The sequence below is a fragment of the Panicum virgatum genome, chromosome 9K (assembly GCF_016808335.1).
Source record: "Panicum virgatum strain AP13 chromosome 9K, P.virgatum_v5, whole genome shotgun sequence".
In the NCBI taxonomy this organism is placed as follows: domain Eukaryota; kingdom Viridiplantae; phylum Streptophyta; class Magnoliopsida; order Poales; family Poaceae; genus Panicum; species Panicum virgatum.
This window is the reverse complement of record NC_053144.1, coordinates 59,668,360-59,696,222: the sequence shown is the minus strand read 5'-3', so window position 1 is coordinate 59,696,222 and position 27,863 is coordinate 59,668,360. Positions and strand designations below refer to the sequence as shown.

Genomic DNA, 27,863 nt, shown 5'->3' with positions numbered 1-27,863 from the left:
TTTCATAATCTAATTTAATATTTATATATCTTTTGGTTTAAAATTCTATAAAATTAGAGCTGCCTTTTTTTAGTCTGATCTTTAGATTATCTAGATTAAGTTTCTAGATCTTTAGACAACGGCCGGATGGGGAGTGGGGAGAACATATCCGGCTCTTACAGTCTCTTTACAGGAAGCTAGTGGGAGGCACCTCTGACAATCTGACATTGTGAGGGAGCGGAGTCCCACACTCCCACATTACACACTGCATCACATATACACCCCTTGTTCTTGTCACACTAACACCGATCCAGACATCTAGTAGCTTTGTTCTTCTAGTCCTGCGCCGGGTAGAACCCATTAACAGTCATTCCACCGTCAACGGAGATCGTCTGCCCGGTGATGTAGGACGAGCCGCGCATGCAGAGAAACGCCACAAGTGATGACACTGTTCGCCCACACGCCGCATTGGAGTTCGACGCATCAGGTTATCCAGAAATTCTTGCTTTGCCAAATCCTGAAGAATCATACAGAAAACAATATACCAAGTCAGAAGAAATCCTACGTCTCCAGTTTCTGATTGTCAGTCACAATGCAGCTATAGCGAAACTGCTAACTGAGATTAGTAACCTGCAAAGCAAGCTGCGATCAAGGATGTTCCGGATCGATGTGTTAAGTATTTACAGTTTGGTCAGCAACAGATGCATAGGAAGAACAATTAGTGTACCCAGCAATTCGGTCTCAACTTCTTGATTCAAAGTTTTAGCAGACTATATGAATTTCTAGTGAATACTTGACGTTTCAGACCTTACCTTCTCCACTAGGGACGTTTTGATGTACCAAGGTGCAACAGAGTTGGTTCTTATGTTGTCCTTGGCCCATTCACATGCTAGGTTCTTGGCCAGCTGGTTCCTTACACCTGAACATATTTACCAGAGTTTTCACGTGATCATGGTAACCTGTGGTGTCCATGGAAATTGCAGCATATTCTGAGCAAACTGTTCCAGTTACCTTTTGTCATGGCATAGATGGAACCACTAGATACTCCCACCACTCCGGAGACCGACGATATCAAGACGATGCTGCCTGACCCAGATGCTTTGAGCAGAGGGTGTGCGAGTTGGCAAAGATGGTATGAAGACTCAAGATTCGTGGCCATTATAAATGAGTATTCGTCTGCTGAATATTCAGTGGTTGGCTTTGTAAAGTTCGTTCCCACATTGTTTACCTGCGTGACCAAAATGAGGAAAGGAGATGAGAAATCAAAGTCTGACAGTCAGCACAATGTAATGCACACAAACTGTAAACATAGAGGTGCAAGAAATTAAACAGAACCGGCGCTTTTCTGATTCTGTTTGATATCATGTAGAGTTCAGGCGTCAAATGTCCAGAGTACACAAACGACTGAAACAAATGTTCAGAAATGAGGTACGATCCTACTTTATAGATGAAGGGATCGCTACAATGTTCCAGATATTTGTCAATGAAATCAGCTGATGTTGCGGCGGCCTAAGCCTAATCAGCTCTATAAACTTGGCAATTGGTTGAGATCGAAGATGCTTGGAAGTAAATCAGAAGCTCACAAGGATGTTGAGCTTGCCGCCGAAGCGGCCCGCGACGTCGCGGAGCAGGCGCTCGCGCTGCTCCCCAACCGACACGTCGCAGACGGAGCAGGTGACGCGGAACCCCTTGGCCTCCCACTCCTTCAGTCGCTCGTGCAGCTCTTCCTCCCTGCGGGAGCAGGTGTGCACGGCCGCCCCCAGCGCCGCCAGCTCCTCCACCACCGCACGCCTGCACGCGCGCGCATCACACGGACGCACAAGCAATCGGGGTTGACGCCGGGCTGAAATCTGACGAGACGGGGAGTTGCGAGTCGGTTACCCGATGCCGCGGGTGCCGCCGGTGACAAGGGCCGCCGTGCCGTGAAGAGTCCACCTCCCGGCGCTGGGCGCGGCGGTGTCTGCCGTGGCCATCTTCCAGCTCAAAACTGCAACTGCGCACAATTCGTATTGCGTGACGTATGCGTTGCCGTATGACACAGGAGCCCCACGAGTTCCAGGTACGTGCATAGTGCGGTGCCCACTGAACTCCGCGACAGAACGGCGTCCGCACGGCACGTCCTCACGTTCATGGAGCAGATAAAGATCTTGTGAAGTTGTGGTCGTTCCAATCTATTATCTTATTATTTGGCTAACAAACGGAGCCTCCACGTTCGCTCTCAAGGCCTAGAAATTCTCACATTAATCGGAGAAAATAAAAAAATAAAAATTACCCACCACTGCCATTACGATAAAAATTACCCACCACTGCTATTACGATAAAAATTAACCTAAAATACTCATGTGTCTAATTAAAAATCACCCGCCAATGCCATTATGAAAAAATAAATATAAAATATCATTTAGCTATGTATTAGTTACAAATATATATTATTAATAAAAACTAAAACTAACAATAATTAATTAAAATAAAATAAAAATAAGAATAATTATCTGCAAAATATTATTAAAGCTCAACTAATCAAATTGTTATTATAGGTATATCATAGTTGAATTATTTTAATCAACAATAAAATATAATTTACGATAATAAACATGATGATGTATGATAAAAAGTTAATATAACCTCTAAGTAAGAATACAACAACATACAAATTTTTAAATTTTCAATACTAGCCACGCAAATGCGCGGGCTATACGCCTAGTATATATATATATATATATATATATATATATATATATATATATATATATATATATATATATATATATATATATATATATATAGCCAAATAGGCAGTTGTACAACAGTTTAGATCCATCGATGATATATACAGACAGCCAAATAGCAGTTGCCAGCGTGCTCCCAGTGAAGGCCAGGAGGAGCCCGTACTTGAAGTTGTCGCCAGCGTGGTAAGAGAATTGAGATCCACCTGCTCACTTCATCGGGAAATATTGAGCTCTAGCTTATTAGGCCAGTTTCAGTGGGAGTGTCATCGACACAATTATCTGGACTGAAATCTTAAGAATCGTGCTAATGGAGTGTCATGGTGATGACACTCCTCTCATATTTCATGACACTCATCTCTTCTCTCTCCTCATACTATTGGTATATATTAGCAAATTTAATATCTATGACACTGTTATGACACTCCCACTGAAATTGCCCTTAGTAGCGGCGGTTGGGGAGGCGGCGCTGGTTTCGTGGCCGTTGAGGCCGGTCTCGCCTCAACCGTGGAGCCAGTGTGGAGGCTCTGCCTTGGAGACAAACCACCGGCTGGCGCGTGGTACAAGGTGTTACTGGGAGCACAGGAAAAAATACTAGTCCGGTCTCAAGCCGATCGGCAATGGCGACGCTGCTTGCGCTGATTTTCTTTTTGGAGGTTTTACCATTGCGCTCTCTACATGTTCATGGTATCATCGGGTGCTATAGAAAACCATCTGAGGTAATTCTTTTCCAGTATTACGCTGTAACTGACATTGGTGACACCTCGTGGTGCCACTACCTAACTTGAGGTGATGTCGATATTTCTTCATACTCTTGTGCTAGGCAAAAGTTGATCTGAAAAGATTTGACAAGTAACAGACGATCCAAACATCAAGTTTCTAAGTAGACAAGAGATGTGATGGATTGGTGCTGCTTGAATATATTACAAGGTTGAAGCAGGAATGAAGAAGAAGATTGAAGCTTGATCTTCTAGCTTTTTTATTTTATAACTTTCTTTTTTATTTTTTGAAATTCCTCATTTAAAATTTAGAGTCTAAGAACTCTCAAAGCTTTTGGACGTATATATCCTTGAGATGGTTATAGAGGCTGAGTTAATCCTTTATCCTAAAAAATGCTTATTAGTGGCTACTACGACAGGATATATCATGCAAGGATATAGAGCACTTTAGAATTATACTAATTCTAAAGTGCTCTATAGAAAATGTCTCCTTGCATGATGGAGAATATACTAGAAAATTGCCACTAATAAGTATTTTTTAGGATAAAAGATTAACTCAGCCTCTATAACCATCTGAAGCGTCCCCTCATGAGAGAAGACTTAAAAGTGATACAATATCAGTCCCAGGAGGCTGATAACACTTTTATTACATCAGATGGTACATCACCGTACAACTCTACGCGGAAGTGGGCAGTGAAGCGTCACAATCGCGAGGATAACAACTAACACCCACACAACGATATTAACTACGAAGAGAGGGTCATCAGAGTCTTGCGCCATACGGAACTTCCTGCGGGTGACCCTATCCACAGGCAAGGTTGGGTGCAGGACGGAACCTCTACTCAACGTCTTCGGGAACGAAGTCTGGATCTTCCTCTGTAAAAATTAAGAATGGGGTGAGTACAAACATACTCAGCAAGTGCAACCACACCCACGGAGGGAGTATAAACAGAATATAATGCACAGGATAAATCAAGGGTAATGCTAGGGTTTAATTTGCGAAAAGCTGATTTTTACGCAAGGGTTCATTTGAAAGAAAGGATTTTCAAAGCAAGTTTTTCGAGTAACACAGGATCCAAATTTTAAGTTGCTACCGGACTCCTCATCCGCCGTAGCACTCGGCACAACTGCCGGAAACTTTTCCGAAACAACTCAAGCCAACCCATCCATTCCCAGAAGAAACACTAGTTATGTGACCACACCGTAACTCGCTCAGTACCGTGGGCACGACTATTCAAATAGATTTTTAACTCTGCAGAGGTGTGCAACTTTACCCACAAGCGGGGTACCGCAACTCGATCACCTTAGTGTCGGTGCAGATCCCAACAAAGCCATTACCCACCTTAGCTAGACCTGACTAGTCATCACGGGATCCACCAAGGGGTCATTGACTTATCACAGAGGTTGTAACCGGGGCATAAGTCACATAGAGCTAATCCCTTCTCCTTGATCACTCGTTGCTCTCAGCTCTCCTGATGGCTATCAGACTAACTAGTGGGGTTTATGCTAAGTCGTTGCACATACAACGATCGAGTGGTTTGCACGATAGTGGAGTTAGGTGAGATGACACACCAACTCGGTCCTTAATTGTGACAAGATGGATATCTCCCTTCCTTGCTCTGCCACACAGGCACGAGCACACCGTTTAGCAAATCACACAGAAGTGCCATCCATCCTGTCTAAACTTATCTTTCGAAAATTCCACATTTTTCCCTTCCCACACACACTCACATATTTTCTTTTTATAAAACAAGTTGTACTGTGTTGAGGTCCTAAGCGTTCTAGCAGCGATTAACGTCCAAACAAATCACATTCACACATTAATCTAGGTGGTCAAGGAATGGTTATAATAAATCAAGGGGTGGCTATCCAACCATATTTTCAGCAGTCAAACACACATGTAATTTTATAAAATAGGCCAATAGGTTGTGTTTATAAAAACTAGGACAAAATATGCATCAAAGGGCGGGATTGAACTTGCCGTCTTCAAAGCCTTCCGGAAAATCCTGATCGAGGTACTGTCCTTCGGGTTCGGGGTCACGGAACTGGTCCTCGTTCGCTTGCTCACAGTACTGCTCATCGACGGGCTCTCCCTCATTCATACTGTGATCTACGACGCGTACAAACAAACACACAATCAAGAAAAAGAAATAAAAGTTTTATCGTTGGGCTCGAATCGGAAGCAACTAAGATATGGAGATAGGAGTAATATTTTTGGGCGGTTTCCTAATGGCATGGCCAAAACTATGTTAGGAATGGCGTGGTAAAGTTTCGGGGCGATAGGAGAATTTTTGGCGCATGAAATGATAGGTTACAGGGAGGTTTAGGGGTCGAACGGGGGTTCAATGGCCTTTTTGTAAATATTTTTGAGGGGCAAGGGCTTGGTTATAATTTTAGAAAACATCGGGGCCACTCTAGAAAAGTGTAGGGGTATAATTGAAATTGTGTTTATATAGTGGAGGGCTAGTTGCCTAAATAAATAAAAGTGGAAGGGCCTTTTTGGAAAAAGGGTTATAAAGGGTGGGGATTCTTAATTGAAATGGGAGAAGGAGAGGGGCTTGAGGGCAAAATAGCCCCTTTCTTCCTCCTCCCGATGCAGAACAGAGGAGGGGGGCACTGGGCGCCGGCGGTGGCCCTCGCCGGCGGCCCAGGGCACGGCGGCGGCCGGGGTCAGAGGGGAAAGACGGAGGGGGCCATGGGGAGTCGATTCCCCTCCCCAATTTCAGAGGAGAGGCCCCGCAGGGAGGGGCGCAACGGCCATGGCCGCGGTGGCCGGGCGGCTGCCGTGGGCAGCGTAGGCAGGGACGGCTAGGGCCGGGCGCTTGTGGGGGAAAGGGAGTGGGAGGTGCGAGGACTCCATCCCCCCACTCACCTTGGGCGGAGGCGGCTCGAGGAGATGGCGCGGCTAGGACCAGTGGACGGCGGCGGTGGCGGGGGTGGAGGCGACGCTGCAGGCGGGGGAGTGGGAGCTGCGGTGGCGGCGTAGCTTGTGGAGGTGAAGGGCGTGGCGGAGGTCCCTTTTATGGGCGAGGAAAGGCGGTGGAGCGGGCGGGACACGGCGGTCGGCGGCCGGCGAGCTTTCCGGCGACCATTAAAGGCGTTGGGGCTGGCTTGTCTGCCTGCGAGCGTCGCGGAGCGGCACGAGCGTTGAGGCGTTGGCGTGCGCAAGTGGGAGAGGGTGCAGGGGGAGGCCGGCTGCTGCGCTCGTCGTCACTCCGCTCGCGAGCAGTGCGAGCTCGGGTGGCGAGTGTTTCACGTGGCCGAGGCGCGCGTGCGCGTGTGGGCGGGGCCGGGAGTAGAGGCGTGCGGGGCAGGGAACGCCGAGAGGCGCGGCTGGCGCGTTCGGCGCGTCGCGCATGCGGGGGGCGTGCGCGTGGGCAGCAGGCGCGTGGGGTTGGTCGGGAGCGTGGGCGGGAGCGGGGAGCGGCCGGGGTGAGGCGGTGGCGCACGCCGCGCGCGCGGGAGCGCTGCAGAGGAGAGGAAGGAGAGAGAGGGAGGGAAAAGAAAAGAAAAGAAAAAGGAAAAAGAAAAGGGGAGGGACAAGAAAAGGAGGAAGAGAGAGAGAAAAGAGAGATCGCTCGGCGGATTCCGTGGCGGCGACCGCGGCCGGTCGCGCACGCGTGCCGGTCGGGCGTGGCGCATGGGACGAGGAGGAACAGGGAGACGGGACAGTGGTTGGATATCGGGACCAGGTTTTCGGGAGATCGGGCGGGGCATGATTTTGAATGGACTGAGCTCCACGATTGAAAAGAAATTTGAAAAGAAATATTTTAACGCGTGATTTAATTTGGTGAATTTTTGGGATGTCACACCATCTCCTGTATATATACGGCCAAAAGCTTTGAGAGTTCTTAGACTCTAAATTTTAAATGGGGGATTTCAAAAAATAAGAAAGAAAGTTATAAAATAAAAAAGCTAGAAGATCAAGCTTCAATCTTCTTCTTCATTCCCGCTTCAACCTTGTAATATATTCAAGCATCACCAATCCATCACATCTCTTGTCTACTTAGAAACTTGATGTTTGGATCGTCTGTTACTTATCAAATCTTTTCAGATCAACTTTTGCCTAGCACAAGAGTATGAAGAAATATCGACATCACCTCAAGTTAGGTAGTGGCACCACGAGGTGTCACCAATGTCAGTTACAGCGTAATACTGGAAAAGAATTACCTCAGATGGTTTTCTATAGCACCCGATGACACCATGAACATGTAGAGAGCGCAATGGTAAAACCTCCAAAAAGAAAATCAGCGCAAGCAGCGTCGCCATTGCCGATCGGCTTGAGACCGGACTAGTATTTTTTTCCTGCACTCCCAGTGACACCTCCTTGTACCACGCGCCAGCCGGTGGTTTGTCTCCAAGGCAGAGCCTCCACATTGGCTCCACAGTTGAGGCGAGACCGGCCTCAACGGCCACGAAACCAGCGCCGCCTCCCCAACCGCCGCTACTAAGGCCAATCTCAGTGGGAGTGTCATAATAGTGCCATAGATATTAAATTTGCTAATATATACCAATAGTATGAGGAGAGAAAAGAGAGGAGTGTCATGAAATGTGAGAGGAGTGTTATCACCATGACACTTCATTGGCACGATTATTAAGATTTCAGTCTAGATAATTGTGTCGATGACACTCCCACTGAGACTGGACTAATGAGCTAGAGCTCAATGCAGGTGATCTCAATTCTCGTTGGTGGATACTACCACGCTGGCGACAACGTCAAGTATGGGCTCCTGCTGGCCTTCACTGTGAGCACACTGGCAACTGCTATTTGGCTGTCTCTATATATCATCGATGGATCTAAACTGTTGTACAACTATATATATATATCAAACTAGGCGTATAGCCTGCGTATTTTGCGCGGTTAGTATTGAAAATTTAAAAATTTGCATGTTGTTGTATCCTTATTTAGAGGTTATATTAATTTTTTTTATCATACATCATCCTGTTCATTATCGTAAATTATATTTTATTGTTGATTAAAATAATTCAACTATAATCTACCTATAATAACAATTTGATTAGTTGAGCTTTAATAATATTATGCATATAATTATTCTTATTCTTATTTTTATTTTATTTTAATTAATTATTGTTAGTTTTAGTTTTTATTAATAGTATATATTTGTAACTGATACATAGCTAAATAGTATTTTATATTTAATTTTTCATAATGGCATTGGCGGGTGATTTTTAATTAGGCACATGGGTATTTTAGGCTAATTTTTATTGTAATGGCAATGGTGGGTAATTTTTATTTTTTTTATTTTCTCCGATTAACGTGAGAATTTCTAGGCATTGAGAGCGAACGTGGAGACTCTGTTTATTGGCCAAATAATAAGATAATAGATAATCGGCAGCTGCCTAAATTATTGTATATGCCCTCAAACAACGAACCTTCTATCAACTTAATTTTACACCATTATCGGTTATCTTGGGACAAAACATCATCACTTCACCAGCCCTTGAGCTATCCCCCAAGCTGGCGGTCCGGGTTCGAGCCCGGCGCTGGCACCGAAAGGCCCCTTAGCTAGCCTCCTACAGTCCTACATCTAGTTTCTTAAAGACTGGTGCCCCCTCCGGCCATCTCCGCGTTTCACGCCCGCCGCTGCTCTCCGCATCACGCCACGTCATCAATTTGAGCTCGTGCTAGTGGAGGGAAAGAATAGATGTGCACATATATTTTGATTTCCGTGCATCCTAAACTAAAAAATACTCTACTTTACAAACCAGTTATCCAAATTAAATTTCGATTACACTATTATGTTTCTTAGGACAAGATCTTCAAAACTAGACCACACTTGATTATATTTAGATGATATTTTTTTAAAAAAATATTTTTATTTGTTCTGGAACATTTTCTATTTTGGGATAATTTATCCTGTTTTGGAATATTTTATTTGGTTCTGGAACAATTTGTATTTCTGGAATATTTTTAACTCCGACGGATTTGTGCGATGGTATGACGGTAGTCGTATATGCTATGAGTAGACACCCCAGGCGGAGGCCTAGACAAGCTTCGAGGCTCCGGGCATCAGGACCATAACGTGCTAGACACGGAAGGATGGACCACACAGTCAGCGCTGAACAGGTTCAGCTTGGCAGACGAGAGTGGACATGGAGGAAAAAATACGGCAGCATTCATCCGTGTCGTATGCCCAAGTTCCACCCACACAGATTGATGGGTCCTGAGCTGTGACTACCCCACCTGGAGCTAGGGATGGCAACGGGTATATACCCGCCGGTTAGTTCTATCCCATACCCGTACCCGCGAAAAAATTATACCCACTACAATACCCATACCCGTGTGCGGGTACGAAATCGTTCCCATACCCGTACCCGTCGGGTAAAATAAACCCGATGGGTAACCCGTACCCGATTAGATACCCGCTATGCACATATTAAATAACACAAAACTAATAAATATATGATATAAATACAATCACAAATCATCAAATATAAGTAAATAAGAGGAAGACAATAATTAATAATATAGCAACAAACAAATTGATCAATTTTTTGAATATATATACCTATATGGATCTAATTTATTATGTTCTTTGCATAATTGTTGCGAGTATAAATTACCCATGGGTACGCGGGTATGGGTAGTTTACACCCGTACCCGCACCCGCCTACCCGACGGGTAGAGGATTGTTCCCATTAACATACCCACGGGTGAAGAATTCATTCCATACCCGCCTTTATATCGGGTAAAACCCATCGGGTATCCGGGTATCGGGTACCCATTGCCATCTCTACCTGGAGCGATGGGCAAAAGCAACATATGGGGCTCAGGGTGCGGTTATATATCACTTCAGATGACATTTTCACCTATCATTATCTGGAGGATATATTAGATACCCACAAAAAAAGAGGATATATTAGATGGACAATCATCAGGCCAACTGCGAAACTGTTTCCATTCTATGATGGGTCGTCATCAGCCCAGCTGTGGAACTGTTTCCACGCGTACTGCGGGTTGATAATTTTAGCTGGCCGGACCCACATGCATGTAAATTTAAAATTAAAAAAAACTATAACTATTAAACCAAGCATCCAAATTAAATTTGGATTGCACCATTGTTTTTCTTATGGCAAAATATTTCAAACAAGACCCCAGTTACCTTTGTTTGCATTAGATTTTGAAAAAAACATTTTTTACACTAAATAATTAATTTCAGCTATTGGGAATAAATATTTTGTTTAAAAATTAAACATATCGAACAAATAATAATATATTATGAAGAAAATATTAAATATCACGAACATTTGATTGTATATGATAAATAATAGAAAATAGTTCAAAAAATTTAGGTACAAATTGAACAGATGATTGTGCATTTGTAAACACATTAGTTACACATAGATAAATAAATTTATGTGAAGAACAAATACATCTACATTGAAAAAATATATTCTATAAGTATATATACACATGATGAACAGCTTAACTCATAAATGGAAATAAATTATTTCACACCCCAACTTATGAGTCCACAACACAAATAAATTAATATAAATAAGCATGGCTCATTCTCAGTTGTGATCAAATAGTTTGATACTATAGTAAAAGTTTTTTTAGATCATAGTAAAAGGTAAGTAAGTATAGATCTACTAATATCTTATAAAAGAAACAAACAAGGTTGATAAAAATTATAACAAAGATAAATTATATACTCAAACAAAGATTATGTACATGAGATTTATAATGAGGAAAGAAAGAGAGAGAGAGAGAATAGATAAATAAATAGATACAAAGGATTGGGAAAAAGAAGGGAAATAGACATAGAAGGAAAGAAATAGAAAAGAGAAGAAAAGAGCAAGAGAAATAAGCGAAGGAAGACAATAAATAGAAAAGAACAAGATTTGTTACATTCTTATCACTAATATAGTGTACTCCCTCCGTCCTGAAATATAAGTCATTCTGAGAGTGTTTTACTGTGTCCAGATTTATAAAATGTTCAATGAATATGGACATACAGTTTGTCTAGATTTAGAGAATATTCAATGAATCTGGTAAAATGCCAGAATGACTGATATTTCAGAACAGAGGGAGTAGATGTTAATTGGGAACATGCAACTTTATTTTATAAAATTAATAGCTGATCGTGCTATTTAAAGTAATTGTAATAAATTGATTATTGAGAATAAGAAAAGGAAAGCATAGGCTTAGCAAAGCACACTATATTAGGGATACCAGATATAATTTTTTACATACTTTTTGAAGAAGTAGATGCTCTTTAGTTCATTTATATTATTAAAATTTTTGATAGTCATGCTAGGGCGCGCAAAGCGCGCTTAACGTTCTAGTGGAAAAAAGAACACTTCACCAGCCGCTGGCCGAGCTCCATTTTGGTTTATCTCCGGGAGCTTGTTCGCTGCTGCAGTCGTTGCTAGTGTTCCCCTGATTCCGCGGAGTTCTTCTCGGCCTCGGTCCAACTGATTCGCCGGATTCCATGCTGGAGCTGTAGTATTCCTCTACGGTTGTAATTTTGAAAACGCCACCCGGATCATCTGCTCGTGATTCCCCTTGCAAGTGTTTAAGGATCTGCGGGGTAATATCAACATCCTGTCAGATTTCTGAAGCATGCCAGCATTGGAACTCAGGGGCGTGTGGTCAGCGAACGAACCTGAACCATGGATGGACGCTGCTGCGCGGAATGGCGCACAGCGGCGGCAGCACACTCGACCATTCGCATCATCGTAGACGGATCGTAGTCGCCTCCAAGTCGTGGATCGATGAGGGCTTGAAGGCTGCCGCCCTCTGCAACCTGTGAAATCAAGGGTCTAGCCTGCAGAAGCAATCACATAGGAATGAGCCTTCAGGTTGAGCCCAAAAAACAAGCAGTTGTTATAATGCCAATAGAGTTCAAATATCAGGAACTTGTTTCCGATGGACATGGACTTACCCAGCCAACTAATGTCTCATCCATGTAGGACTGAGATGACTGAACCGGTAGCCTTCCAGTAATCAGCTCCAGGAGGACGACGCCAAAAGAGAAAACATCAGCTTTGTCAGTTAGCCTTCCACTAGATAAGAACTCCGGAGCTATGTACCTGGGGGGAAGATGAGAGAACAGACTGTGGTTAGACGCTCTTCCGCTGAAGATTTTATGTTCAAACAAAGAAAAAGAGAGGGGAAAATTTTTTGAATGGTACTGTAGAAGTGTAGAATGGCAGCGATAAAAGGACTGACCCGAAGGTTCCCATTACTCTTGTGGAAACGTGAGTGTCATCTCCTGGTTGATACTTTGCTAACCCGAAATCTGCAACCTGCAAAGAATTAAGACAGCATTTGTTGAAGATGATCAACTATAAGTGAAGTTGAAGAACTTTAACAGCATACTCCACAGTCAAATTGAAACCACGAATAATTTTGTTCAAATGCAGCATTAGGCACAGTTGAAATGCTGCTCAGGTTTTACTTCTAGTGCGCCTGAGGTTTATGGCATGTACTGCAATATCTTCTCCATGTCGGTCAAAATGGTACCTTGGGCTCAAAATTATGATCGAGAAGAATGTTGGACGCCTTAACATCACGATGTATGATTTTAGGATAACCTGGCAGCACGTTGAGGCAGCTCGTCAGAGCTTAGTATTAGATATGAAACTGAAGTACTAAACAGAACAAGAAATGGGCTGAAGCAGACTAACAGTCGTCATGAAGATAGGCCAAACCCCTCGCAGATCCCACAGCTATTTGCCATCTTTGATGCCAGTCAAGCGGTGGCCCATTGTGCCCTAAATAATGTTCAATGTCAAATCATCAACAAGAAAATAAGTCGTTGATCAGAGTTTAATTAACCAAGTCCAAGACCCTTCATCGAACTCACCGTGCAAATGGGAGTCGAGTGTCTTGTTGGGCACAAACTCGTAGACCAGCAGCCTCTCGTCGGAGTAGATGCAGTACCCGACCAGCGAGACAAGGTTCCGGTGGTGCACGCGGCTGATGATCTCGACCTCCGCCCGGAACTCGCGGTCGCCCTGCCGGCTCTCCGTCTTGAGCTTCTTGATCGCCACCTCGGCGCCGTCCAGCGTCCCCCTGTACACGCACCCGAACCCGCCCTGCCCGATGATGTTGCCGGGGGCGAACCCGTCCGTCGCGGCGGCGAGCTGCTCGTACGAGTGGGAACCGCCGCCCGTCAGCTCGGCGACGACGTCGACGGAATGGTGGTGCTCGGTTCTGGCGTCCGAGAACGCGCCGCTGGTCTGGGGAGGCGTGGGGCGCTGCTGCTGCGCGAAGTAGAACTCAGATGGCGTCGCTTGCTGAAGCACTGGCCATGTCGGGCCGTCTGAAACACACCACACGTACGAACGCAAGCAGACGAGCTGTTAGCAACTGTGTCTGACAAGGACATGCAGAGCCCGGCGCGCATACCTTTGTGGTATACCATCGGTGGTGGAAACTGAGCTGGCAGCGCTGGCCGGCGCCGGCGCCGGCGCCTCCGCCGCCGGACGAAGCAAGCCACCACGCACAAGACCAGGAGCACCGCCGCCACCACGGCGCCCGCGATGATCCAGTGCACGGCCCGAGAGCTCAAGGTCCACGAGTCATTCTTCGTCGTCGCCGCCGGGGCCGCCTTGGAGGCCGGGGCCGTCAACTCGGTCACGGCACGGCGTGCGCTCGACGCCGCGGAGATGGCGTCGGGAACCGCCGGCCCGCCGGTGGCCAGCGCTGTCTTGGCCCAGTCGAGGAAGTCGCCGGCGAGCGTGTACAGCGACGCGACAGATGACGGCGCGGGAAGAGGGCCGTACTGAGGCGGCGCCGGCGGTGGCGGCGGGGGTGTGGACGGCGGCGGCCGCGGCCTCTCGGCCGGCGGGGAAAACCAGAAACGCGCCCACATCTCTGCTTGTGCGCGTACAGTAGAGAACAGAACACCAGCCACCGGGTATAATCAAGAGCGCGGGAACACAAGGTTTTATAAGTTTATCGAAGCATCCACGGGAACCTTGGCGCGTTGTTCGCAACCTTGCGGCGCCTGACGCTGCTGTTTCCGTAGAACAGAGTGCTGCGAGCGCACGGGAAAGCAGAACCAATCAGCTCGGGATGGGAGTTGGGGGTCTCATGGCGCCGTGCTTTTCCAAGGGCGCCATCTCTATCACCAGCAGCATCCATAGAATCACAAGAGCAGCAAACGCGTGCCGAATCGGTGGGCTGAGCGATCGTAAATGATGGGATCCTGAATTGCTAGTCGCTAGTGTTTCCGTGGTTTGGGCATGTTCTACGTTAATGTACCGCTACTGGAATGAACAATTCAGCGTAGGTAATGTCAAATTCGGGGATGGGGATTCATTCGTTGACAGTAGGTCAGATTCAGGAAATCAAGAGATTCAAATCTTAAAGTAGTTGATGCCACGGTCAACCGGTCATGCCAATTGGCCAGAACATAGACGCATGTATCAAAAATAACAGAAAAAAGGGGTCAGATACAGGCTAGTGGCACCAAGTTACTGTGAAATCGAGTTGGTTCGAACTTGCTAGTACGCAGCTTACCCCTTTTCGGGTGCACTTTCTCTTACTGCTTTCTTCAAATGAATTAATCTGTCCTCTAAAAAATGAATTAATCTAGTGATGATTATGTGAGATGAGATCATAATACTGCGTAAAAGCAGAAGCAGGACCAAAATTATATCACACTGCTGGGCATCTTAGATTTCTTAAATTTCTGTACAGGACACAAGTTAATGCACATCAAGTACTAGCTATCCTCTGTTAGAAAAGTAAGCAAAAAATTATTATGAACATTTCAGACAGATCAAGTTACTGCTTCTTCTTTCACAAAACAAACAATTGTTTTCCAAGTTCCAACATGAACATAATCCACACCCAATTTACTGCAATATTTTTTCAATTGATCTCCGTTTGTTAAAAAACACAAAAAGGAGCAATTTACTAAGGATTTTGCAATGTAAAACATAGCGCGCTATATCGTCGAAATAGCACCACTATAGCGGCTAAAAGCAGCTGCCGCAACGATATTGCACATTTTTGCGCTATGGGCGCTATCGCCACTATAGCGCGCTATAGCGCCGCTAAAGGTAATAGCTTAGCGTTTCATATAGTAGCGTTATTTCCTGGTTCGTAGGTTGTGGCCCAAAACTAAAGCTTTAGTTTTAATAATCTCTCTTATTACTTTATCAGTTTATCACTTTTTGAGACTTATGAGTTTATGGCTGTTTGACTGTAATAATTGAATTGAGTGTACGACAGTACGAAACTTATGGAATATGTCTCTATGAAGTAATAAAGTATAATGCCCATCATCTTATCTTGATGTTTGCTTATTATGTAAAAAATAGCGCGCTATAGCGTCGAAATAGCGCGCTATAGCGTCCAGAAGCAGCTGGCGCTACTGCATATGGCTGCCGCTATAGCTCGCGCCTATAGCGTTTTGGTGAGCCTCCCACTAAATTCTATAGCTCGCGATTTTAAACCTTGGGATTTTGTGAAACCAGTGTTAGATGGCGCCCCCCATCTTGTATTGAACGATGGGGTCTGCCGTAGTACAAACATAGGTGGAGGGACAGAAATATCAGTCTCGGTCCTAAATTTGGCAGGTCGGAAAAGGTTGCAACAAAAATCTCTCCGTTGGACTCGGAAATGCTCCATCGCGTCTGTTGCCACGTCCCTGCGGTTCCGGGCGTCTTCTCCGACGCCGGCGTCAAGAACACACGGTGGAGCTGGCTCCGGCGTTCTCTGTACGCGCTCATGCTTCTGCGATGCTGTACGGATGCCTTGACCGCTACAACGAGCTGTACGGCAGCGACCACCGCGTCCAGGCCTGCCTCGCCGAGCTCGGCGTGCCGCTAACGAGAGAGTCCGGTTTCCACAATTTCATCAGGTAATCTTTGCGGCCAGTCTCACCGTTTTTCATTAAGAGAAAATAATTCGATTCCGAACTCTAGCTCATGCCTGATATGGTCAAGCCTCGCGGCAAGCTTAGCGAGAGGGATTTTTTTTACCCACAAGCGAAAATTCGTCCTAGGTTCGAACTCCAAACCTCTAGAGTGTCGCCGGAGTGACTTGACCAACTGGTCTAGCATCTTTTGGCGCATTGGATTCATTCCCAAAGAAAAAAAATGTGTCCTCACAAAAAAAAAATGTGAGCCTCTGGACGTGTGCTCCAAAATCTCTGTGGTTGCGATGTTCATATCAGTTTTGCTGGCAAACGTGACGGTGTGTTCTTTTGTTTGTCTGGATTGGGGTGGAGGGGTGCGTACAAGCCTCGTCGATACAGCACAAGTTCGACCCTTCAGAATTTCTTGTCCGGTTGGTAGAGGCAGAATTCACTCATCCACGTCCACTCACACTTTTGTTCGATGCGCATGTTGCAGCCGGACCTGAAGGGGCACGTGTACGGCCTGTTGGCGGCCCACCCGTTGGCGCCGCTGGTGTCGCTGCAACACCTTGACTGGACCGATTTAAATATAAACTAGGCCAATAGCGCGCTTCGCCGCCGGCTCTCCATCCACTCACCTCGGCTCTCTCCAGCGGCGGAGGGCGGCGGCCGGCCGGCCGTCAGCGCAACCCTCTTCCCTCGCCAGCCTAGAGCTCCCTCCCTTCTCCCTCCCGACCTCGAGCTCCCTCCTCCCTCTGCAGCGTGGCGATGGCGGCGGCCATGGCAGCGCGGAGGCGGCACGACGAAGGCCCGCGCGCGGCGGCGGTCCGGTGGAGGCCCGCCTCAACCTAGGCCGCCTCGAGGTCAGCCGCTTCGAGCTCGGCAGATCTGCGGGCACGGCCGGCTCTGCTCCCTCTCTCGCGGCGGAGCCGGGGCGACCGCGGCGGAGCTCCTCGACTGCGGGAGGCGGATCCGGGCCTCCCTCTCTTCCTCCTCTCTCACGCCGGCCTCCCCGCCCGTGATCTCCCCGCGCCACCGTTGGACCAAACGCCGGCGGCCGAATCCAGGCGCGCCCGGTCGGATCCAAGTGCTGTCGGTGCCGGTCACCGCGCGTGCTTGGGCGAGGCGTCCCCGAGAGCCGCGTCCAGGAACCGGCGCCTCCGCCTCCGCATCCAGGAACCGGCGCCTCCGCGTCCAGGAACCTGCGCCGTTGCCGGCCCTTCCCACCCGCCCCTCCGCATCCACGGCTGTCGGTACCCCAGGACTGGGGTACCCCCTCTTGCTGTGTCTAGGCAAGAAGAGCTTTGTAGTTATCCTTAACTATGTCCAGCAGCCGAACCACTGCGGTCCGGAAGCCCTGTTCACTCGTCAACGGTCCCGGACCCGTCCTCTGGTTGGGAAAGGTCCGGGAGCACCACGTGTTCCGGAAGAAGCAAACGCTCAGCCCGAACAGCCGGAGGCTCCGGACCTCCCGTGGAGGTCCAGGTCCCCGCGGAATCCCGAACCCCCTTTGGGGTCTCGGACCCCCGGTATAGTAACCGGACCCCTCGCCAAGCGGGAAGGAATCGACACCCCGCCTCTGGGTGGTCCGGGGCCGCCACGTGTCTGCAAGCGCAGAACTCGTATATAAAGCTACTTGGTCTCCATATTAAGGTTCACCTACCGCTGTATTCATTGCGGTAGGAGGACGTCCGCATTAATATAGCAGAAGCCGAGGCGATTCTTTGACCAGGGACGGCTCACTACCACTGCATTCATTATAGTGGAGCCGATGGCGCCGCCCACGCCGCGCCTGTCAGTCTGCCATGACAGATGGACACACGGCTCGGCTTCACCCATTATGACGCCTACATAATAGCCTCAACAGGTCACGCCGCAAGCTACGCTCCCCCAACGGGCACCTTGCTGACGGGACAAGAGAAGACCTCCCTTCGTCAGAGCCTCAGAGGGTCAGCAGGGGATGGAAGCATATCGGAGGAAAGATTCGTAGCCACTGTAGCCATTTGAGTACTCTGCGCAGTATGCTGCACAGTCACGTTGGGCCCACTTGTCGGGGCCCCAACGTCCTATGTATCCGCACCCCTTGGTCTATAAAAGGGGGCGCCCGCTAGAAGGAAAACTCAGGCTGGGTGAGAGCCAAGACCCGGCAGAGGATAGATTCATACACAACAGGGATCAAAACCTCTTCCAGTGGACGTAGGGTATTACGCTCCGGCGGCCCGAACCACTCTGGATCGTGTGTTCTTGTGTGCCTATCTCAGAGCTAGATTAGCCAATCGCCTAGTACCTTCCCGAGCACTCCCTCTCTGGGAATAGGCGGGTGCGTTCCGCCACCCGGCTGTGGGTACCCTAGAAATCCCACGACAACGGCTGGCCGCGGCACTCGCCCAACCGTGCCCCCTCCTTGGCGCCCGGATGCGGCCGCCGAGCTCCTCTCTCCTCCGACGACGGCGAGGTTCCTAGTGGAGGGAGAAGATGCGGCGCCCAGTGGAGCTGGGTTGAAGGGGTTCAAGCGGGTCAAGAGGGCCTCACCTGTGGCCACACGCGCGAGAGGCGGTGGAGACGGCGGGGCCGAGTCGCCGCGGGCCCGGCACACGGTGACAGCAAAAGGACGCCCCGCGTCGGGCGTCCCCTTCGGTAGCGGCACGTGTCGGCACCGGGTGAGAGGAGCGCCGAGAGGGCTTCCTCTCCACGGTGTATAGAGTATAGAGTATGTATCTCCCGAACCAAAACATGTATTGGAAATGGATTTTGTTTTCAAACTAAAGTACGTGGTTAACAGGTTAACAATCCTGTCTCCTAAGCTCGGGTCGCTGCCAAGCTTTCGTAAAACAGTCAAAAGCACAGTGTGCGTCGGGAACGGCTTTCCTGATTTTTGAAATCGCCCTCGGTACACTTTACGCTGCTATCAACTATCATTTGCATTGCGAAATGATGGGTCGCGTTCTTAGCGTTCCTCCGCTAATGAGTGTTTGCGCAGTGCCGCTACGGAGTTCCCGTCAGGGCACATGCGTGACTAGGCCCTGTTTGTTTCCGATTATAATCAGCTTATCGGTGGAAATAAGCAATAATCTCACCAAACGCCTCGATTATTTTCGCTTCTCTGGTAATCCGCTTCAGAGATTTGAACTACGAGAAGCGAGAATCGAGAAGCGAGAAAATCTTCGCTTCTCTCGGCCACGCTTAGATTATAAGCTAAGCGAAAACAAACAGGGCCTAGGTGTTTCAATCATAAGCAGGCAGGGAAGATGGGAAGGGAACGGGCAATCAGAAACAAAAGGGGAGCAAGAAGAATCGGAGTTGTCCCAGAGACCCGGACAGCCTGGGGATGGCGATATGGGCGAAACGGGAGGTTGTAAGTTTCGATATAGGAGCGGCGAATGGAAGTGTGGGGTGTACTTAGCCACTAGCTATAATAACATTTTTGTTTGACCCGGTTTCTAATTTTTTTTAATTCCGATGTACAAAACGTTCTCACGCTACACTGTCTCGATTTGTAAAACCGGTGAAGACGAAATCGGTAAAAACCCTTCCAAACCAGTCATATTCTAGTTCATGTTGAGATTTTAATTTTGCCATTGTGTTGTTGGCTTCTTCCAAGTTAGACTAGATCAGCCAGCAACTGGGTGCATTGGTTTGTTCAAACTGAAATCATTGGCCTAGCGATCTCACATCGCAAGTATCCAGCTGCTAGCCAAATCTACCCAATTAATGAACGAAGCCCGCGGCTGATTTCAATGTAAGTGTTATGAAAATGTCATGATCATTAAATCAGCTGACATAGCAAAATTATTATGAAGAGAGCAGAGGGAGTGTCATAAGATGTTGTGTTATCAACATGATACTCCTCTGGCTCGATTACCTATTTTACAGTACTTTGTTCGGCTGTAACTAACCAACAGTATCTTTCTCTCACACCAAACCAACACTAGCCAGTCACAAACCACAACCAGCCGAATAGAATGACTAGTAATTGATAACTGTACCGATAGCACTCCCACCAAAACTGAGCTTAATTCCTCCTGCAGCGGTTGCCGTCGGCACAATAGCAACAGTGTTTTGAAATGCGAGCGTGTAAGGATTAAGGAATGGTGCGCTCTCGCCAGGCGACAGAACCACCGCTAGCGAAAGAAAACTTGCGATTTCTCTCTCTGCCACGTCAGTCAAAACCGACATATTTCGTTCCCGATACGGCAGTAGGACATCAGAGTTCGCTCAACAGATGCTGCGCACACTTGTTGCCCATGCAGGCATATTTCGTTCCCGATACCGGCTACGTTGAATCGTTGATCGTTGCTTCGTCCATGTGCGCGCCACCTTGACGAAGGGAGAAAAAAATCCCGGGACACGCCGAGAGAGTTTTAGACAGCGAAGGCCCAAGCGGCGTTCCGATGGCTCCACGCGGCTGCCCCGCCGACTTGACTGGCGCCAAGAGCCCGGCCGCATCCGGCGGGCGGCGCGGCCACCGCAGCACACATGCGCCCGCGGCGGCGGCCTCCGTCACGAGTCGCACCGAGAGAGATGGACGCTGCGGCGGACACGACACACACCACAATAAACCGAAGCGAAGCGATAGCTCGTGACTCGTACGCCTCGCGGACGGGCGGTTTCCTTCCCCGAGCCTTCTTTATCGGGAGGAGGTTAGCGGCTCGGTTATCTCCCATCACCTGCCGCCTTGCTTTTCAAGCGGTCCCAGGCCGGAGCCCGACGCAACCCTATCATCAAAACCTATAGATTAAAAACGCCGCCTTTTGTTCCGGTCGTGCCACGCCGCGGCGCCCCCGCATAGCCTAGCTAAACACCACCTGCGAGCGAAAAGGAGGGCAGAGGAGGCGCCCAACAAATCACAGCGTCCCACGCCGTGCGCCGGGTGTCGCCGCCGCCTCGTCTCTTTCCCCAAGGCCGCGGCACCCCCCATCGAGCGCCGGCCGGATACCGGGCGCTCCAGCCTCCAGAAGGGCGACGAAGGGAGCGGCGTCGCGTTCCGTTCCCGCGCGCCCGCCACGGTCCCGCCACCCTCTCCGGGAAGAGGGGGCTCGTCGCGACGGAAGGGATCTCCTGGGCACCAGGCCCACATCATTGTTCGCAGGAAGGAAACGAACGGCCGGGGCGCCTCGAGCCCTGCTGGCCCTTCCGTTGCGCGTCGCGAGATCCCCGCGGAATCGTTGCGGTAGCGCGGGGAAGGCGGCGATCGTGGGCCGGGGCGGATGCTGCACAAATGGACGGCCGTGGAGGGCGGAGGGTGCGCCGGCGTCGCGGGCGGCGGCGACCAGCGCCGGCGGTGCGTGGCGGCGTCGCTGTCCATGCTCATAGCGGCCACCCTGGCGTTCCTCGCCTACGTCGCCTTCTTTCCCAACGACGGCGCGGGCGGGCTGTACCGGCTGTGGAGGTGCCACGACTGCGCCGGCGAGCTTGGCGAGTTCGGCGGTGACGAGGCGGCCGCGGCCGACGGGCCTTCGCCCTCGCGCGCCGCCAGGGAGCCGACGACGCTGTCGCACATCGTGTTCGGCATCGGCGCCTCGGCGCGGACGTGGGACCAGCGCCGCGGGTACGCGGAGCTGTGGTGGCGCCCCGACCAGATGCACGGGCACGTGTGGCTCGACGAGGAGCCCGTGAGCCCGTGGCCGGCGGCGACGTGCCCGCCGTACCGCGTCTCGGCGGACGCGTCCCGGTTCGGGGAGCGCGCGTCGGCGGCGCGGATGGCCAGGATCGTGGCCGACTCGTTCCTGGCCGTCGCCGCGGAGGCGGAGCTCGGGAACGACACGGCCCGCGGCGAGCCGCGGTGGTTCGTGATGGGCGACGACGACACGGTGTTCTTCCCGGACAACCTGGTGGCCGTGCTGCGCAAGTACGACCACGAGGAGATGTACTACGTCGGGGCGCCGTCGGAGAGCGTGGAGCAGGACGTGATGCACTCGTACGGCATGGCCTTCGGCGGCGGCGGGTTCGCGGTCAGCTACCCGGCCGCCGCCGCGCTCGCCAAAGCCATCGACGGCTGCCTCGACCGCTACGTGTACTTCTACGGCAGCGATCAGCGCGTGCAGGCATGCCTCACCGAGCTCGGCGTCCCGCTCACCCGCGAGCCCGGATTCCACCAGGTGAGTGTCCTTAACTCTGCCACCTCCATTTCTTCCTCCATTACTAATTCCTCCTCGTTTCAAACATAAAAAAAAGACTCCAAAAATAGCAATTTTTAAGTACGTTAGAGTATGCAACTTGTGCCTTATCAACCCAAAAAATGCCAAATTCAGCTCAGCTATATGGTGCAGCAGCTTGACTGAGCAGACCAAGCTGACTCCACTCGTTTTTTTTGCCTTGCCTTTGCCTCCATCACCCTGGATCAGAGCTTTTTGACCGAACCTTTCACCATTCCCCCCTGGTAAAAAGGTCTCGATCCCCTCCCCTCGTTCTGCGTTGAGAATCGACGGAAGCATCTTTCGGTTGCTTGCAAAGGCGAATATAGTTGCGCCCAGAACCTTTTCTGGAAATCGCTGGAGCCCGGCCGTGGCGGCACGCGTACGCGACGCCGGACAAATGCTACCCATGGCCTCTTCGGACAGCGTGGACCATGGAGTCGCCGGACCCAGGGGCCAAGGGCCCTTGCCGACCAGTCGTCCTTGCAGTCCTTTGGGCGACACCCCCCCTCTCGCTCTCTTTCACCAGTTCACCCCCCATGTGGCGCGGGCATCTCGCAGGACAAGCGTCAATCCGACAGGCCACAAGAGCTCTGAGTGGCACAGCGCCAACCACCGCTACCAAAAGGACATCGATCGCCTCCCTCGTCTTTTCCTTTTTTGCAATCGCCACCCCCATTTCCCCTCTGCCATGCCCCAGCCGGCCGGGCATCGTCGTCTGTAAACAGGACAGCCAGCAACAGCCAGGGACGTGCACAGATTCGGGGTAGATTTCTCCCCGGTTGGTGCCTGGTGGAGGCGTCGAGCCAAACCATGTGTCGCATCTTTGGCCGATGGTCCCGGGCATGGCATGTGGGTACTGCTCGGCGCCGGGCACCGTCAAGGATCCCGGAGGATGCCGGCACTGCGGCCACGGGTGGGAGCCGCGCGCGGCTTTCGAACCTTCTTCCACTCGGCGCACGCAATCACGAGACCCCTGCACGCCTTCGCCGTGGTTGGTGCGTCCGCGATTAGTGGCGCCGGGGCAATGATCACTCTCTGATTTTGGAGGCCTGATCAAAGTTTATGGCTGTAAAACCCCGCGGCGGGGGCGGAGCGGTTTTGGTCCGAGATCTCGACGTCGCGTTCGGGGGCGTCTGTGCCGGTGGGTGGTTGGTGCGACGTGTGACCTCGCCGGGCCAGGTGTGCGGCCGTCCTTCTCCGGTGACGAGGTTGCCCGGTCCAGGTGTCGATCAAGACGTGCAGGTGTGCGGCCGTCCTTCTGCCGCAAGTTCTAGGAAATTGTTAGGACAAGGCCGACGTAGTAAACGGTGCGCTGCAGCATCCCTGGCCCGCGCAGCCGGTGTGCGCGCTTGCCGCCATTTTCTACCGTGCTTGACATGTCGTGGAGTCGTCTCTAAACCGACAAAGAGAGAGGCTTTGGGCCGCTTCCCGGGACAGACGACCAGACCAGACGCGCCCCGTTTCCTTTGTCCACGCACTGTTGAACCAACCGTGCGCCGCTTGCCGGCGAACGTGCTTCCAGATCTTGTGATGCCTGCGCGTTTCGTCGCGTGGCGCACACTCACCCGGGATGCCGTTTGTCTCGTTGTCTCCTCATGCGCCTCGACCCTTTTTCTTGCCAACCTTGCCACGAACCGCCACCTGGCCTCGAGAATCTGCCCGCACGAACTTCCACGCGCGTGCAGGAAAAGGCCTTGTTTGGTTTTTCTAGGGCACACAAGCCGAGAAATTTTTTTAGAGATGAGTATAATTTTTCGCGACGAATCTAATGACGATAATTAATTGATAATTGGCTACATTGATGCTACAGTAATCATCCTTTAATTACACGGTCAAATGTCTCATTAGATTCTTTAGGATTCGTAAACTAGTTTTATTTAACACTGTAATTAACAGTTAAAGTTTTCTAATGCTCCGTGGCGCAGGGAACCAAACAAAGTCAAAGTTTCGGCAGCTGCTTTTTATTACTGTGCTCTTCTTTTTTTTCCAGAGGATCATCACTGTTTTATAAAAAAAATGCAGGTGGACATCCGCGGCGACGCGTACGGGATGCTGGCGGCCCACCCGGTGGCGCCGCTGGTGTCGCTGCACCACCTCGACCACATCGAGCCCATCAGTCCACGGGGCAAGACCGCGCTGGAGGCGGTCCGGCCCCTGGTGGCCGCGTCCCGCCTGGACCCGGCACGGGCGCTGCAGCAGAGCATCTGCTACCAGCGCGGGCCAGGCTACGTCTGGTCCGTCTCCGTCGCGTGGGGCTACACCGCGCAGCTGTACCCGTGGGCCGTCGCGCCGCACGACCTGGAGGTGCCGCTGCGGACGTTTCGGACCTGGCGGAGCTGGGCCGACGGGCCCTTCGTGTTCAACACGCGGCCGCTGAGCCCGCGCGACGCCTGCGCGCGCCCCGCCATCTTCTTCCTCAGCGCCGCCCGGAACGGGACGGCCAGCACCGTCACCGAGTACGCCAGGCACGACGCCGCGCCGCCGTCGGAGAAGGAGTGCGACAGGGCCAGCTTCCGGGCGGCGGCCACGGTGCGCACCGTCAGGGTCATCGCCCCCAGGATGAGCGAGAGCGACTGGAGACGGGTAAGTGCCGCCGCCGGCGCCGGCGTTCACTACTATACTACATATTCGGCCTTATGTTCCGGTTTCAAATTGACTTTTGTTTCGGTTTTGAAACTGGGACATGGCTTTCGGGAGCTTTTGTACCGGGTGGCAGAACCGGTATAAAATGTCCCTGACGCTAAATTTTTTTTTCACCGCGCAGGATTCGATCCCAAAACTTCTTATCTAGCGTATGGTTTTTTTGCCAACTCACCTAAGTAGTACATGTGACTCAGTATAGAATAAATTTCTTTTGAACTATCACGTGGAGGGGCCTTTTGTCCGGGTTGTTAACACCAACCGGGACAAAAGAGGCCTTTTGTCCCGGGTGGAGCCACCAACCAGGACAAAAGGGTCACACTTTAGTCCGGATTGGTGTTACCAACCGGAACAAAATGGTTAGGGCTTTTGTTCCGGGTGGAGTTAACAACCGGGACAAAATGGACCTTTTCTCCCGGTTGGTGGCTCCACCAGGGACAAAAGGCCCCTATCCCCCGCTGGTCCGGCTAGCCGTTGGACTCGAGACAAAAATCACTTTTTATTCCGGGTCTAAAAGTAGCCGGGACAAATGGCCTAGAACAAAGACATGATTTGTTGCAGTAGTGATTTCTCCTGATGAGGACGGTGGCGCGATGCTGATTGTTTTGTGTGCTCCGATGTTTTCAGGCCCCGCGGCGGCAGTGCTGCAGTACGAGGCGGACGAGATGGGGCTCGGTGCTGGAGGTGCGGATACGGCGCTGCGGCCGGGGAGAGCTCACGTCGCCGTGATTTCGCCACGGCAGCGGATACACGAGGATAGCATAATAGCGGTAGTGTGATACGTGCGCCAAGGATCGTTCGGTTGCCTGACACGGACTAGATAGTGGAGGCTGGCACGGTGGCGCGCCCTGCCGGCCGGCGGCGAACAGATTCTCCTCGCTGTGTATAAATGGCTCTGTGGATTACGGGACCCTCGAGACACACAGATCACGTATACGTGCGTGCGTACATCAGGTCCACGCTTCTTCTTTGTCTCCCCCCTGTTTGCATTGGCCTTGCTGGCTTGGTGTACTGTAAAGAGCAAGATGGGTCTGTTTGCACGCAGACAAGTGCTGGGTTCTTCCGTTCTGATAAGGAGGGCCAAGGCCCTGCTGTTTGTATGTTTCAGCCTTTACCTCTTTCCTGGTAGCTTATTGATTCTGAAAATGGGAAAATGGTTAATTGCTTAAAGTGGTGGATTGAATTGAGGATGGGTACTGGGTGCGAAGCAAAAATTCATGATGTGCGATTTTCCATCTTGCTTAGTTGCATGATCCAACGACTTGAAATATTTGGTGATCGAATGTTCTTTCTGCGGCAAGCAGAGAAGAAAAGGTGACCAGAGCCCATTGGGCCATAACACGTGTACAAGGTAGCCCATAATGCTTGGAATTTAAATGGGCCGGATTAAGAGTTGCATGACCCATGGCGGAACAACGTATTCATCTTCCGATAGATTTTAGCTTCCACAACATCCACTGTTTGAGATTCGCACACAACCACGACCTTTAGATCCACTTCAAACCCTAGTTTATTCTCTACTCAACCTTCTCCTTTGCCCCCACGGCTGCCCCTGCGCCCTGCCTTGCCGCTGTGCCACCACGCACCTCGCCGGAGAAGATGCCCTGTTGCCAAGACGCAGTGTTGCCATTTTTAATATTTCAAATTCAACATTTTGTGCTTCCAGTTTTAACATTTTGTCTATACAATTTCAATATTTTGATCGTTAAAGGGTGAACTTGTTTAATAAAAATATTGAATTAATCATATTAAAATATTAAACATTCCTTGTAGAAGTCTACATTGGATAATTGAACCAAAGTGGACTTTAAAAAAAGATGTCTTATCTATCTTCCACCATATAGGTACATATATAGTGATTAGTGACTAGTGAGTAGCCAGTCCCACCGTGTGAGCACCCGAAGCATCGTCGTTGGTTGAAAGAAAGAGCATGGGGTAGCGCTAGTGAAGATTTTAGAAAAGGCAAAAGAGGAGGAAATAAAATTGGAGGCGGCATCCCAGTCCCTTTCAAAGCACCACCCAAGTGGGGAGCAGCGTAGAACAAGGTCAAACATCCAAACCGACCAACATTGTGTGGCTCACATTTCCCGTGGAATTATCCACGAGTTTCTTGGTAGCATACAGGATCGGATCTACTTGCCCTGTCCATTTAAAGAAAGTCAATCTGGTCAGCGACATACTCCAATGTAAAACCAAATTAAAGACATATTAAATTCGTCACACAAGACTTTGATAAACAATTACTCCATGATATATTAGTTCCATGACAAAAAAATCATATTAATAGATTGTTGTATTAAAAAATACCTTTCTATGGATGTACTTTTGTATCACAAAAATTATATTGATTGTTGGTCAAAGCCTTATTTTAACGAAACGAAATACACCTTGTAGAGAATAAGAGAAACACCAGCCAACCTACCCGACGCCTATGTGGTCACCCCTGTAGCTAGACTGCAAGATCAAGTCATATACTATAATTTATTTTACAAAATGTACTGCAAGATCAATTCAGGTAATATTTTTTTGAGCAATTTGTCGTATATACTATAATTTCTTTTACAAAATAGACTAAGATCAAAAGTCTTATAGTATAATTTCTTAAAAAATGTCCAGTCGCACTCGAACAGTGCTCCTATCAGATATTTTCACTGAATTTGTACGCGCCTACGAATACGAAACTATCAACACTTTGAAATCCAGGTAGGAGTACATGACATCTGATCTCGACAAAGCAGTGGCGGAACCAGGATTGAGTTGAACCCCGAGCCGAGTTTTAAATATAGTTGTGACAAAAACCAGACGTTGACAAACTCATAGTTC

At 49.8% G+C, this 27,863-nt stretch overlaps 2 protein-coding genes and 1 pseudogene across 2 annotated transcripts; 1 reads left to right on the top strand and 2 right to left on the bottom strand.

Moving 5' to 3' along the window:
* Positions 1-5: 5 nt before the first annotated feature.
* LOC120652876 lies at positions 6-2,021 on the bottom strand (annotated as a pseudogene).
* A 9,578-nt stretch (positions 2,022-11,599) lies between these two features.
* Positions 11,600-14,299, bottom strand: LOC120648846 (proline-rich receptor-like protein kinase PERK15). Its single transcript, XM_039925495.1, has 8 exons — positions 13,803-14,299; positions 13,258-13,716; positions 13,079-13,165; positions 12,915-12,985; positions 12,621-12,697; positions 12,334-12,481; positions 12,055-12,216; positions 11,600-11,972 (listed from the first exon to the last, which is right to left on the bottom strand). The coding sequence occupies exons 1-8, from the start codon at positions 14,266-14,268 to the stop codon at positions 11,751-11,753; spliced, it is 1,692 nt and encodes a 563-aa protein (XP_039781429.1). The 5' UTR covers positions 14,269-14,299; the 3' UTR covers positions 11,600-11,750.
* Positions 14,300-20,935: 6,636 nt separating this feature from the next.
* On the top strand, positions 20,936-26,210 carry LOC120652873. Its single transcript, XM_039930808.1, has 3 exons — positions 20,936-22,361; positions 24,423-24,983; positions 25,668-26,210. Exons 1-3 carry the CDS (start codon positions 21,471-21,473, stop codon positions 25,767-25,769), a joined length of 1,554 nt encoding a protein of 517 aa, XP_039786742.1. The 5' UTR covers positions 20,936-21,470; the 3' UTR covers positions 25,770-26,210.
* Positions 26,211-27,863: the final 1,653 nt, after the last annotated feature.